General features: G+C 52.2%; 1 protein-coding gene across 1 annotated transcript; it reads right to left on the reverse strand.

The window, feature by feature from the left end:
- Positions 1-1,425: 1,425 nt before the first annotated feature.
- Positions 1,426-13,980, reverse strand: DAO (D-amino acid oxidase). The gene is made up of 11 exons (XM_075109873.1): positions 13,859-13,980; positions 12,473-12,678; positions 12,228-12,342; positions 11,802-11,878; positions 11,296-11,361; positions 10,397-10,451; positions 9,514-9,618; positions 8,846-8,928; positions 6,825-6,942; positions 5,818-5,916; positions 1,426-4,293 (listed from the first exon to the last, which is right to left on the reverse strand). Exons 2-11 carry the CDS (start codon positions 12,664-12,666, stop codon positions 4,162-4,164), a joined length of 1,044 nt encoding a protein of 347 aa, XP_074965974.1. The 5' UTR covers positions 12,667-12,678; positions 13,859-13,980; the 3' UTR covers positions 1,426-4,161.
- Positions 13,981-14,519: the final 539 nt, after the last annotated feature.

A 14,519-nucleotide genomic window follows, 5' to 3' on the forward strand; every position in this document is an offset into this window, starting at 1 on the left:
TTTACGAAGGGTCAGTCCTCATGTGCAGGGCTGTGAGGCTGCTCTGTGGCCTCAGCTGGATACGCACGGGCTCAGCGCTTTGCAGGTCTGACTCGTTTCGTGTGTGTGTTTTGTGTGTTTGGACATAAAGAAAAGTCACAGGATTCATGTTTGCATTATAAATAACCCCACAGATAACTACAGCTAAGTATTTCTAAAGTTATCTTAAGATCTTTCATTGCTTTTCAAATTTAATTCAGTTTGGACAATAAAAAGCGGTCGGTTTTGCTTCTTGCCTATAGGTAATATCTAGCAAAGCCTTTAATGCTGCACTATGTGACCGTAGGTCACAAAGCCGTGTCGGGAGGAGATGGCTTGGCACGTGCCTGGACTTCAGGGCATGGAGGGTTCCTTCTATTTATTTACTTTTTAATGTAAACTTTTCTTCTACCTATCTTGTTTTTATAAAATATAATTAAGCGCATAACCCTGACGCTATTCCTCTACCCTTTAAATGATATTCTGATGTCCAGTAATTTCCAAACATAAGGTTGTTCATGTCTGAGTCAAAATGACTAACGATCTGCAAATACTTTGCATGCTAATACAGTGTGTTCTCATCTCAGCGTGCATTAATCTTCCTTCTCACAGCTTGTGCAGCCGTTGACAGTCCACGGGATGGAGAGTCTTATTTCTGGGAATGGAAACAGCTGGTAACTACGGAAGGGTTTGTATCGCGGAAGCAGTTCTTAGGGAGAAGATTTATTCTTCTGTGTTTTCTGTGAACTTTTTGGCATCCTCAGCCATTTCTAAAGCTCATTCTGTTTCCAAAATGCCAGAGCTGCTGTTTGCTTACAGAGGATAACTTTACTGATACTTGATGTATTTCCAGCTTTGTTCTGTGTCACAGGCAATTGTTGTTGAGAACTGTGAGTTCGTAAAATGTGCTGATGCCGGCGCTGGAGATGGCGTTCTGTGCTTGTTGAGAAAGTATGTGCAGTAGCTGTCCAGACATCCCACTGACTCTCTCTTCCCTTACCCTTGCCACGAAAGTGAACGCCAATCTCATGGCTCTTGTGTCCCACAGCGTTTCATCTGTGGCTGCCAACAGTGTAACATACCTTTCCTGTTGCTCCAGTCTCAAAGCGGAGTGATCAGCTGAGCTGCACGAGAGTGTCCCAGACATTTCTGTATGGGAGCGTGAGTTCTTAATGGGCCTGGGGCTACTAGCAACAACACGCAGGCAACCACAGAATTTCACACGATGGTATTTCAGGTTCATTTGTCTACTCAGAATCTGAAATTATGGCTCTTCCACCTGCAGGATGAAGTGTTCAGGAACAATGTGCGGGGAGGCATGGAATGAGGATCTACTGGGATGTTTCTGTGGAATTAGCATTTGAGGCCCTACCCATGCCATCATTAAGAAGAGCAAGCATCACGCGCGACATTTGAATATTACCTTTATTGTGCACACATATTAAATTGTGGTCTTTTAGAAAATAAGCAAAGTTAGCCTGCAAATAAAATTACACATTAATCATTTTTGTTTGTTTTCTAAGAGGTGTGTGAGATCACAGGACAGCTGCTCCTGCAGGATCTAAGATCAGAAGAATCAGCTGCTTATTGCAAGCTATACAATGATTTGCTACACCCTTGCTAATGCAGTGCAGCTCTTCTGAAGTCAGATGAGTGGTTTTGGATTTACAGCAGTGCCCACGGGAGGACAATATAGTCCTTAAGATCTCGTAGTTGGAATAAGTGAAATCAGGTGGATGCTATTTCACTGAATGGCTTCTGCTGAAGTGGTATCACAGACCATTAGGTTTAGCATTAATCAATGGTAAATTTTCCCCAGCTATTGTCTTATTTTTTACTATCTGTTTCTTGATTATACCACTTTGAATGTGGCTGCAGTGTGTCAGGTGAGCTGCCAGATGAAGTGGGAAACCCTTTTGACAGACAGACTGGACATGACAGGAGCTCCTAATTTTCCTCAGTCTACCTTTGTTTTTTAAGCACCCTGCAGAGGTGCCTCAGCTACCAGACAACAGCCGCCTCTCTAATGCACACCCACGCTCCGCTGCCTTCTGAGGACGGCCACTGGTCTGCCCTAGCCTGTGCCATAACTCCATAGCAGCTAAGAGAGTTTCCTGCACCTCTGCTGCGGTGGCAGCCGGACAGGGCTGCCTAAGAGACTGTGCTCAGCCAGAAAGGACAAATGACCATGGCTATCATAATGTGTTTTATACTTCGCAAGGATGTGAGAAGCACCAATGTTAGGCCAAAATCGCAGTCAGTGGAACTTCAGTACCTGCTCTCGTTGGTGCCTTCAACAGCAAGTTGTTGCCTTGGACGCGAGTGCCACAGGCGTGAGAATTCCCATGCAGTGTCACTTTGCCAGCACTGCAGGTGTCATAGCAGAGGCAAACACAACCATCCTGCACCTTTACAAAAGGAAGGGAGGAAGAGGAGGAGACAGGGCAGCAGCTGCTGAGAAATTCTGGCCCTCATGGTGAAAGTAACCGCTGTTGCTTTCCTAAATGGGCAGACAACTAGCAGATGCACTCAGCAAAGCTCGTCAGAGCTTTCTGACAGCTCAGGGTGCATAAGCTGGAGAGCTACACAATGGTCACATAGCATTCAGTGGAAAACAAGGTTGCTGGAAGGTCTCCCAGGGCCACGGCTGTGCTGGCACGGTAACCTCCATAGCACTACTGAAAATGAGACCAGTTTCACATGCGCTCATGGGGCGTCAGATCTCGTGTGCATGGACCATCTCCAGCAGCACGGAGTGCTCATCACTTCCTACAAAGCCTTCACAAGTTCTTCTTTTCCGTGGTGAAAACAAAGCAGCATGTCAGGAGACGGGTCCTTCAATAGGGAGCAACGCTGGTGCCAGGCTGTGGCCAGGAAATGTGCACTTTTCATGGGACTGTTTTAAATCCAGGCGCCCAGGAGGTAAAACGAGCCCAGCTGCACTGCAGCATCTCTCATTCACTAGGTGCAGCTGCCTGGTACATCACAAATCAGGTTGATGAGCTATTTCTGGCACATGGAGTCAGAGGGCGGGAGAAGCTGCATCACAGATGAGTAAGAAACAGTTGGCTTAGCTGCAGAGGAGAGCGAGCCAGATGCTGTGTGCCAGGCTTGGGACAACTGCTAGCTTTTGGATTTGAGACTAATGCTCCTTGACCATTCGGTACCTTGTCTGTGATGGTTTTTAGAACAGGAAAGACAAATGGCATGGAAAAATTGGCCAAACTGTACCTTCAGAACAGTGTACAGGGTGCCTAGCCATGGCACAGAACACCCTCAAAAAGTCATGCTCTCCTGGGAGCTGTCCCCAACTCCTTCGGGAGGCACAACCTACCCTGAGTCAGCTCCTCTCTCAGAGCTGCTGCTCCAGCCATGGCTCATGGCTGGAACAAATGAGAAATTGAAGGGCCCATGGGAGTTTTAGGGACGAGAACAGCTATTTTGCGTATGCTCACTGCTATATATAGAGTCTGGCAAGTACACAGGGCTGGAACATGTTGCTTTTGTTGCTAAAAACACCATTTGGAAAGTCCATTTTAGGCAACTGCTGCTGTCTATTGCCAGATACACTAACCAGGTGCTGCAGACCCGTGCTTTATCCTGGCATGAACATAAGAAAAGCTATTGCAACTGAAGCACGTGCTTTTAGAGCTGTTGTTTCTTCCCTGGGAGCTTCAGAGCTTCTTCCTGCTAAAGGATCTTTTGCCTCCTGGGGGGAGCTTGCAAATCTAATTACATGCTGGGTGTCAGAGCAGTCAGTGACGACCTCAGGTGGCACCAGCTCAGTTTCAGATCCTGTCCCGTCATGCAGATGAACTGTAGGACTGTCAAGGTTTCAGCTGAACCCTGCCTGCCCTTTGCAGGCTGATCCGCAGGACAGAAGGGCACTTTGCCACAGATAATTAGTCCATATTTTAAAGCACTTCCTTTAGGTAGGTTGAGCAAGGCCGGGCTGGAGGGAACTCGGCCGCCTGGCAAATGGCAGCGACAGAACTGGCAGCAAACTGAAAATGAGAGACTATGAACCAGCGTTGGAGATGGCGGGAGGGCTGAACAGCCCATGCGTATCACTGTGTTATTCACATCTTTCTGCTGTGATTTCTAAGCTACTGCTGTCATGATACTCCCAGGTGAGCAGGCAACTCACAAGCGGGGCTGTGGTGGCCTGGCCAGCTTCTTCTCCTGGAGGATGCTCCCAAAAAGCCTGGCTGCAGCCATGGCACAGCCCCAGTGTATGGTGATCCCGAACCCGCCATGGCCATAGTTGTGTATCACCTGGGGAGAAGAGAAGGGATCAGTGTTGGGAAAGCTGCGCTGGAGCCCTCTGGGTCCAACGGCAGCAAGAAGCCACAGTACAGTGGCTGGGAATGTCCTTAGTGTCTTTAGATTGACCCTTTGATCTGGGAGCTCCTTGCGCACAGCTCATCAACCCACTGCTCTTTCCCTCACTCCAAAAGCTGCTGGAGAGGCAGGAGAAACTCTGCATGGTTCAGCGGGGCCCTAGAGCATCCTGTGCACCCACTGCCACCCTGAAAGGCAGCAGCAGGGCTTGCAGCTGTGTTCCCCAGAGCACAACACGTTACAGCCTACCTAGTGTTTGTTCCTGCCAAGGTAAATTACTTCTTCAGCAGGATCAATAGCTGGGATCAATAGCTACACCTCTCAGTGCCAAGGCAGCATAGATATGATGTGCCGATAAAGGAACAGAGTGATCCGGAAATTAATTCAAATACAGCATTGCTTTGAACCATGCTCTGTGCTTTGCCTAAATACATCACTTTCTTTCCAAGAGTCTCCAGTTAAAAATGGAATATATTTTCATTACATTTAATTACATTTTGCAGTCGCCATCCCTTTTGGAGCTTTAGTCTCTTCTTTCAAGCTGTACAGAGACATATGCATGCAATCAAATCAAGGATTCCCTCTGCAGGTCTGCTGATGAGCATTCAGGCGACAGTGCTAAGGAGTGATGTGGTCCTACGTGGAAAGGTGCTGTCCTGAGGGTCCAAGAACAGATGGCACACTGAAACTCACGCCACCCCGGTCTCCCTTCTCTTAAAAGAGATATTAGCAGTGGAAGGCAATTTAAAGAGCCATCGCACTGGGGAAATTTGACACTGGACACCCACCTTTACCTACACAGGCAGGTGAATTTTTCAGAGCCCCGCAGCAGATACTGCCCCACCAGTGTCGCTCTGTGCCTTCACCATGGTTCATTTCGTGCTGCTGCTGAGCTTCGAACGGGAAGAAATCTCAAGAAGTCCAATCTTTTCCACCAACAACTTGGTGTCAGTGCTGGAGGCCATGAGCAGTTCACTAAAAGCTGCATATTGGGTTTTATTATACAGAGACGGAAAGTTTGCATGCACCGAGGTGTACACTTATAGGCTCCCAGCAGAAAACCACACTACTTTAAATTATGACACTGAAACATGGTTCACATGTGGCTCTGGGAGCAGCAGAGCCCGTGGCAGAGTTTTTCTCCCATATGTGTTTTTTAGTGTCTATTAAGGACTAAGATCCAGCTGCAGGTTTTCCTTTGGCAGGAGCACTTCCTGCCCACTCTCCCCATAAAATCCATCAAAACTTAATATATTTGATGCTCATCTCTGACACTGGGCTGAAACTGGCTCAAAGATCCACCCGTTATTAGAGGGGAGGTGGAGCGAGGACCCATGAATGCGGGACAAGGCAGCTGCGGGCTAGCGGGATGTTGGTGTTGCACCGCCAAGGTCGCAGTGGCTGATGCACAATTAGCACGGTTAGTGGCACTCAGCACCCAGGGGCTGTGCATGGTACCTCTGCCTGGAAATGCCCGTGGCGGACAGTCTCCCGCTCCAAGCGAACCCAGGGGCGCGCTGGTCTCAAGCCGCTCCACTCTTGAATGATCTTTGCTTCCTGAAAGCAAAACCGTATCAGCCCCTGCACAGCATTTCTCCGAATTACAGCAGCCAAATGTCACCCCAACAACCTTGCTAAGCGAGCTGAGATAAGGGCCCTTGGAATGAGCAGGGACAGAGGCTCCCCCATTCCTGCTGCCGCACCGGCTCCTGTGATGCTGGCAAAGGGCGACTGGTCAGAGCAATTTCAGATCACAGCTCACACATTGCCAGCCTGCAGCAGAGCCAGCAGGAAACTGCTGTGCCAAAGCCCCGTGCTGCCTTTCCTGCTAGCCCAGGGTGCAACAGCAGTGTCAGGAGTCGATACAAACCAGCCTCACCACACACCAGCATTTCTCTAATGCAGCAGCACCAAAAGGCAGGGCGGGGGGGACACCACGAACAAAGGGCTGGGGCCTCCCAAAGCTTTTGTTCTTCATTTTTTACCAGCTATATCAGTAATTTCTTTTTCCTACAAACCTTGTCTCAACAGTAATGCCAGATCCTGATCCTGCCTGTCGATCAGCCAGGTGTACAGAGCCCCAGATGTGCACGATGAACACTGCCGGGCATGCGCAAACACCGAGCTGTGCCAACACCCCGCGTTTTACCCCCTCGCAGAGTGCTATGTGCTGCTGTGGGGTGCACACAAAAAGCCCGGGGTTACTCTGTGTGCACACTTCGCCCATCACTGGTGTGTTTCTCTGCGTGGTGGCTTGCACTGCATAAGCAACGGCCGCTTTGCAGAAGCCCCTCCAGCTCTCCTGGCCTGCTGAAGGCAGGCACCGCCTGTAACTCATATATTCAGATTTTGTGGTTTGTCCTCAGTGCCCATCCCCGGAGCCTCAGCTGCGCCTGAGCACCCAGGCTCTCCATGCCCCTCCTTCCCCACTTCCCAGTGGTGGGCGCTGGGTCGGGGTCACCCACCTGGAGAGCAGGGAGCAGCCTGCAGCAGTTCTCCCAGATGGTTTTGTGATCCTGGGCGCTGTTTTCTTCGTTCCAGTTGCCATGCTGATAGATCCCTCCCAAGACTGTGAACTCACTCCTGCACCAAGAGCCAAGGGAGATAAATGGCGGTGAGTGTCCCCAGCTGTCCCTTGCTGGGCCCTCACGCGGAGGGACTCTGCACGTGTGTGATTTATGGATGCAGCTACGCCCTGAGCCTGCAACATAGTCCTGCCAGAGAAACTCTCACCCCAAGCAGGCAAGAGAGCAGTGCCTGCATGTCTGCTCATGAGCAAGTCATTAATTCAATACTACCAGCACCCCAAAGGCTCTTGCCAGGGCAAACCAAACAGCTAATTTAATCTTCTGTCAAACAGGTCTGCTCCCACCTGGCTGGGGAACAGAGTTGGAAGGAATGGGATGCCTGCAGTGGGGAACAAAAAGAAACAGATTTCTGTTGCTGCCACCCCAAAAATCCTGTGGATTAACATAGGACAAGAGACAGGTTAAGGCTGGGGGGAGCTGGGGGTGTCTGTACCTGCTGGACCCTTCTAAAACCTTGCCTGAGCCCTGGGAAGCATGAAGACAAGAGGGCTGAATGCTGGAGCATGCAGGAGGGGAGTCCCCCAGAGCAAGGTCTCCAGCGTGGAAGAGATGTCTTCCATGTGTAAGTGCTGGACCCGGCTCCTTCAGGAGCCAGCCTGGTGCCCAGCTGTGACAGCTAAAGCTAAAACAAACAGAGAGAGAAGAATTCATAAGTAGCTGGGGCTGTGATCAGAAATTGCTTTGAATACTTTGCTTGGGGGCTGTAAGCATTCAAAGTTCCTATTTACATGATGGCTTATTGCCTAATCCTGAAATATTAGCACAAGGTAGGAAGTGCCAGAAATGTAGCATTCAAATTACAGCTTAAAAATCCCTCTCCATTGACAAGGCAGGGTAGATGGCTGCTCTCGGGAAGAAACAAAGGCAGGATGAACAGCAGACGTATTTATTTGACCTGCAATTCAGCTCCCTGGGTACACACAGACGCTGCCATCTCAAACAGATCCCAACTCCCCTAAGAAAGCTGCTGGTGGGAAGCAGGTGGAAAGTGCAAGATAAGTGCTGGAAGCTGGGCTCTGCCTGGGCACAGCCACTGCCACTCGCTGAGCTCTGGAGATGGTTCTTTTGGGGCCAGGATCTCATTTCAGCCCTCTTCATCCTTATGGGGACACAGAAATAAGGTTTTCTCCTGGGATTCCTCCTCAGTTCTTGCAGGGAGGTGGCAGGGAGCCCTGCATGGGTGCTGAACCAAACGGGACGCCCTCAGGAGATATCTCACCAACAGCTGCAGGCAGATGCACCTGTACTGGGGCTCAGGGTAACAGCGTGGGGAAGCCTGAACTTTTTAAGGTAGGGTTTTATTAAAGTAAAAAGGATTCCTGCCACTGGTTTTAACGGGAGCATGAATCAGAAGAGCCTTTCCCCACGATGAGCTGCTGTACAGCAGTTTTGTCAACACTATTGACAAAAGAACTGGGTATAAAGGTGAAAACAAAAGATCCCTTCCAAAATGCTTGCTCCACTGCCAGTGTTTGGCTCTTTTGAGGACCTGGCCAGGACTGGTGTTTTGATTTGGAAGGATTTGCTCCTTGGAAAAGGACAGGACCAGGGACATTGAAGCCCCATGGCGCTGCCTGATCCAAGAGCCCAGGAGCACAGGACCAGCCCGGATCCCCCTCGTGTCTGAGTACCAAGGCAGGCTCTGCGCAGGGAGCTTGCACTCTCTGTGCTGACCATGGGAGCTCCCTCGCTTTCCTGCCCATGCCCTTCTGCTCTCCTCCCATGCAGCAAATAAAAGCGTCATCAGGCCAGGTATGAACCCAGGCCCGGGCTGCTGCAACAGGGGTGCTGCAGGGCAGACGTCAGCAGGGAGCCGCGTCCGAGCCGGTGCTTTAGGAGCACCGATAGCAGAGCATCGCTAACACCAGCCAGACCCAGTCTCACCCGCTGTCACCTACCCTGGTATGATGTACGGCGAGTTGTAGATACCAGATTCAATGTCATGAGTGATGATGAAATGCTTCACCCATGGGGCCAGGACCTGGGAGGCGAAGGGAAGAGGGTCAGGGAGAACCGGAGACCAACATCCCTGGCTCAGGGAGGCAGCGGAAGGGACATGGGCAGCTTGGTGAATGCAGATGGTGGGGTCTGCACGTGGTGCCCTCCCTTCTGCTCAGGCTCTACGTACACCACGGCGCCGGCTCCCCTGCACTGCCACCATGGGAAGACAGCGAGATGGGAGGGCAGGCAGGCAAAGAGAGGAGCTTCCTACCCGGCGTGAGCATGTGTTTCCCAAAATAATCATCCTCTTCTCTCAAGGATTTTATGTGTTTTTATTATTAGCATTATGCCTCTGGCCTCCCCCCACCTTCACCCAATGAAGAAATGGGCTGGAGACTCAGGGCACCCCCATGGCTGAACCAGGAACAGAATCCAGGTTTTCTGCTCTGGCCCACACACATGAGGATTTTACAAGACCATCCTTTGGTGGGAATGAGGACCTGACCCCAGTGTGGGTCCAGCCCACAAGCCCGTGATTTGCCCCAGAGGGCATATCTTGTAAGGTGGCTAAGGAAAGACTCCCCTGAAAAAAAGAGGGGAAACAAAAGCCCTGCACCCATCTCACCTTTATGACCTGGCCACGGCCAGGCTGTAGCTCTGGGTCAGGCTGCAGCTCCCCCGCACGCACCCCAGTGCAGTTTATTACAACATCCACGCCCTGGGCAAACATCTAATGAGAGACAGACATGGCACGGTGAGCAGCACACACATAGTGATGCTTCCGAGGGCGCTACCCACGGGGCGCACGAGATCCCTGCAACAAAGCCAAGCCAAATACTCGGTCCAACAGTCTGGTAAGGAATAAACCATAAGAGCTGGATCCAGAGCAAAGCTTCCCCAGCACGGCTCCCCCAGAAACCCCATGTGTGCAGGCAAGGAGAATGTTTGCATCTTGAGGGAAAGCTGTACTGCTGATGCGTGGCTGCATCTTTGCTCAGTGCTGGCCAAACGTGCAACCCCGTTCCCTCTCAGCCATCTCTTGATGCCCAAGAGCCTTACAGAATCATAGAATTATTAAGGTTGGAAAAGACCTCTAGGATTGTCAAGTCCAACCACCAACCCCACACCCCCAGGCCTCCTAAACCATGTCCTGAACTGCCACGTCTACATGTTTTTTGAACACCTCCATGGATGGTGACTCCACCACCTCTCTGGGCAGCCTATTCCAATGCCTGACCGCTCTTGCAGTAACGAAATTTTTCCTAATATCCAATCTAAACCTCCCCTGGCACAGCTTGAGGCTATTTCCTCTCCATCCTCATTCCTTCATCTTTCCTAGTAGAATTTGTGCCCTAGTTCTTGGCATAGTCTTGCCGCTGTCCCCTGGCCCATCACTCATGCCAAGGGACATCCCGGAGCAGCACGTGCCTGCTGGATGCTGTTTCTCCATGCCAGGACAGGGCTGTGCCAGCTGCTCCACTCTGCCCTGGCTTGACATTGCCACTCACCTCCTGGAAAGATTCAACCTTCTTATGGAAAAACTTCACTCCTCTCTGCGTTAACCTGGGAAGAACAAGCTAATTTGTTACTGGCAAATTAAAAGCAAATGTACTGTTCATATTAGCACCTGTAATTGATACCCACAGTAGGTACAGCTTGTGCTCCTTGTAATAAACAGCTGTGGTCTTCTCGGTGGTTCCTAACAGTCTTCAGTCATTAGCTCATTTCCCTAATGGCCCAGAGCTACCGAGGGTGAGCAGTCCTGCTAAGCCCTGCATCAGAGACCAGGCCTTCTGCCATGGATAGGGCACCCATTCCATGTTAGAAATGGCAAGAACAAAACCAAGCCCCAAGTACTTCCATAGCTAAAAGCCACAAAGTGCTCAGACACAGCTTTAAGCATCCCATTGCTTGAAGTTTTATCATGCAAAAATACACTATTGGGTTAACTGTTAAAGTGGGAAGTCTATTACCCCACTGGGGCAATAAGCTGGAATTCCAGACCCTTTTCCCCATTTCCCAGAGATGCATGCCTGCCTTCCCTGTTCTTCAGCTCGTCTTGCCATGCCCTTGCCCCTGTGCTGCTGCAGGGCACAGGATGAGGGTTGTTGAGAGCAGCGGGGGCTGCTCAGGTCCCCTGTGAGTGCTGTCACTTGGAAGCCACCAGCATCAGCATTTTCAAGCTGAGCAGGTCAGAGGTGCAGCAGGACACGGGACGATCACCTAAAATCAGTGCCGCCTAGACTCGGCCACCAGCTCGGCGTGAGAGAAAGATCCGGGGCAACACCTGATGTGCAGGATGAAAATCCACACCTGCCTCCCATGTCCTGCCAGCCAGAGAAATTGGGGGCAGCAGCAGCTCTCCTGCACTGGGACAGCCCCAGCCCTGCCGCAGCTCCGCACTTACCTGTTGGTGAGCCATGGGAGATAGCTCCTGCACTCCAGCAACAGCGCCGTGTTGAACCAGCCGTAGCTGAAACCAGATGAGGAGAGGAAGCCATAAGGACCCACAGCAGCTTTACATGAGCAGCCACCTCCTGCCCCAGTGCTCCCAATAGCTGTTGCAGCTCTGGGACCCCAATTCCCCCTGGCACAAGTGCATGACTTTTTTCCTCTCTTTACAGCATAGACCATCTTCTGCTGATTTGCTTCCCCCAGTTTGACAATATCTGGCCAAGTAAAAGAGGAGCTGGAATGGTTTCCATGCTGGGCTGCCACTTTTTTGGCTTCTCTGAGGTGTTTCCTATTTATTTTAAGTGAAGCAGCTGTAACGAGGCATGGCCACTTGTGCCCCTGCAGTTTCTCATCCTTGACACTCCTTGCCAGGGAGGCATCTGAGACCGTCCAGCCATATCTGTCCTGCCTGCGGGGGAAGCACATCAGTGACTCTTGGGAAAATAGACTGAAAAATACCTGTAACCAGGGAAGAGTTCAAGCTCTTTTGGTGTCAAGTTTCTGAATCCCAGGACAATGTTCTTCCAAGACGGTTCCTGCAGTAGGGAAAAAGGTCTGAGCTCATTAACGAAACCAAAGTGCTGTGCTGTGTGGGACAGAAGCTGTGGGGGGGGACACAGCCCATCCCAAGGGAGCATGGGCGGGAGTGCAGCTGCAGCACACCACAGCCTGTGAGACTGCCAGCTCCCACCCTCGGAGGGCTCAGCCCTTACTTCACCCAATACTGCATCAGGGCCACAGAAAACACTCTGTCCTGGGCAAACTGTCACAAGACAAACTTGGAAGGATTCAGAGCATCGTCTGGGAAGAAGTACAACCCTGCCCACCACTGGGCAGCCTCCAAGCTGGAGCCCTTCCCAGCCCTGGCTGTGACTTGCTCCTTACCGGCACCGGCTGCGTAAACAGGTTGTAGCCAGAAATTAGGAAAAGTCCCATTTCCTTCGCTGCTGGTGAGCCCAGGTGCCCAAGGAGGTAATCAAACGTCTCTTTATTCCAGAGCCTGTGATGAAAACAGGAGAGCTGTGGCTCTGCCAGCCCCATGGAGGTGTGCCTGGGCAGCTCAGCCCTTGTGCACTGATGGGCATGCTGGGGGGGGACAGGGCACCAGCCCCCACCTCATCCTGACTTACGTCTCCTGCAGGTTGCCGTGGTCGCTCAGGTAGGGCTGCCACAAGCCAGCCGCCCCGTCGCTGGTGGTGCAGGGCGTGTAGCGATCTGCATAGACCTCCATCTCCAGGGAGGGCACCAGGCTGTGGTACTGCTCGTGGATGCACAGGGCAGTGGAGAGGCCAATCACCCCAGCCCCGATGATGGCCACACGCATGGCTCCGGCTCTCTGCAGGGTGGGGAAACGCTTGAAGGGCAGTGCTGGGGCCAGGGAGCTGCTTGGACAAGCTGGGGCTTCCCGGGAGGGATCCCCGGCTCTACCCTTGGACACGCTGTAGCTGCTGGTGTGCAGTAAAGCCATGGCTCAGCTGCCCACGGCTGCGCTCCTCTGCCTGGCAGAAAGAGCTGCGGTTGTTTCATGCCCTGCGGCAGCACGGGACAGAGCGGCACAGCCATCAGCACCCTCCTCTCTCCCTCTTCCAGGAGTCAGCAGGCCGAGGGTGGGCAGCTGGGGAGGGGTGGGTGCACCCACCCACACACACTGTCTCCCACAGGACGGTGTAGGCCCTCCGTGTCCAGCAACCCAGCCCTGTTCCAGGGCACTCCTAATCCTCCCCAGCCCCTGGCACAGGCTGGAGACAAACGAGGTGAGCACAGACAGAAGAGATGGGAAACAATGGGTGTTTTCCAGGGAACAATGCCAGATGTGATAAATGCAAGGACAGCTCCTCGGACTGCTGTTGCCCTTGGGGCTGCCTGCCTGTGAGGGCAGCTGTGCCACCACCCCAAACCCTCCCCAGCACCGGCTGGGAGACGTGCTGGTTGTAAACACCAGCTACAAAGAAGATCTGCAGCCCCCCTTGGTCCCCTGGCTCTTCCCTCTCAACAGAGCTTTCCTACCTTGCAGCCTGGAAAAAGCCCTGTGATCACCATCTGGGCAGAGAGTGGCCAAGGACCGATTTGAGAAAGAGTTGGGGGTACAATGGGGCAGATCACCTCGCCTGGGTCGCATCCCTGGATGCTCAGCTGCCAGCGTGTGGGTAGGGGGAAGGATGCCAGCAACATGTCAGACTTGATTCTGGGCAGCTTGAGTAAATTCTAGCCCATGGTTTTATTTGGACGAGGTGAAGCTCAGCATCTCTGCTGTGAAAGGCAGCCCCCAGTGGGACTGACATTTGCAGGGATGGAGGGATGAGTCATTGGGATGGTGAAGCACCAAAAGCAGCAGGAGACCTGTGCTCCTTCCCATCTGCTGTGGTTTTATAACCCACAGCCGGCAGGAACTAGGGCTGCCTCCTCTACCTGCAGCCCCGGGGACTTGCCCTGGGCTGCCCCTGCAGCACCAGCCAAGAAGGTATCTGCCTCGCTGGTCAATAAATAGTGGAAATACCCGTTTTTCACCAGCTTACCTGCAGAGTGTGTGGTCCTCAGAGCAGCTGCCGTGGTTTTCAGAGACTTCGACAAGAGCCACCTTCTCAGCGCGGCTTGTTTACAGCCCAGTGAACCACCCGCAGTGCAAGGTCTAAGTGCCAAGGGCAGCGGGATCACAGCCCACCCCCAGGCAATGGGGCCAAAGTCTTCACTCTGGCCCCGGGGAGGTGGATTCCCCCCTGCCGGACCCCGCACACTGCTGGCAGCCAGCCCCGGAGTTTTTTCTTTGAAAAGAAAACAGGGTCACCACGGTCCATGGCAAAAGGCCATCATTGACACTTGTCACCATGGTGACTGCTGGCTGTCCCAACGGGTCAGGGCGGATGGGGCCATGGGGACGGGACTCCCCGGCCACTGGATTCCTGCGGAATCTGGGAAAATTGAATGCTTTGGTGTCAGTTTTCACATGGTAAGAGGGAAACAGCATTGCCTCCCTCTGATAGACTCCAGGCTCTGTGCCGCATAGCTTCCCCCTCTCAGAGGTCAGATGGCTTTATTTCTCCTTTCTAAGCTACCTCTCCCTTCACAAAACCCACAACTTTGGGTTCTGGACTGAAAAGCCAGGTTTCTATTGGTGCAGATATTACCAGCAGCAGAAGCAGCCCTGGAAACAGAGGTGGTGCTTGGGCAGAGTTGCTA

The sequence above is a fragment of the Phalacrocorax aristotelis genome, chromosome 15, assembly GCF_949628215.1.
Source record: "Phalacrocorax aristotelis chromosome 15, bGulAri2.1, whole genome shotgun sequence".
Taxonomy (NCBI): domain Eukaryota; kingdom Metazoa; phylum Chordata; class Aves; order Suliformes; family Phalacrocoracidae; genus Phalacrocorax; species Phalacrocorax aristotelis.

Bases quoted from the DNA above. Each gene is read 5' to 3' on its own strand.
- DAO (XM_075109873.1), bottom strand. From the start codon at position 12,666: ATGCGTGTGGCCATCATCGGGGCTGGGGTGATTGGCCTCTCCACTGCC. The intron at 10,452-11,295 runs GTAAGTGCGGAG...TGTTCTTCCCAG, and splicing joins CTCCCATGGCTCACCAACAG to GTTAACGCAGAGAGGAGTGA. The intron at 9,619-10,396 runs GTGAGTGGCAAT...GTCTCTCATTAG, and splicing joins AGGTTGAATCTTTCCAGGAG to ATGTTTGCCCAGGGCGTGGA.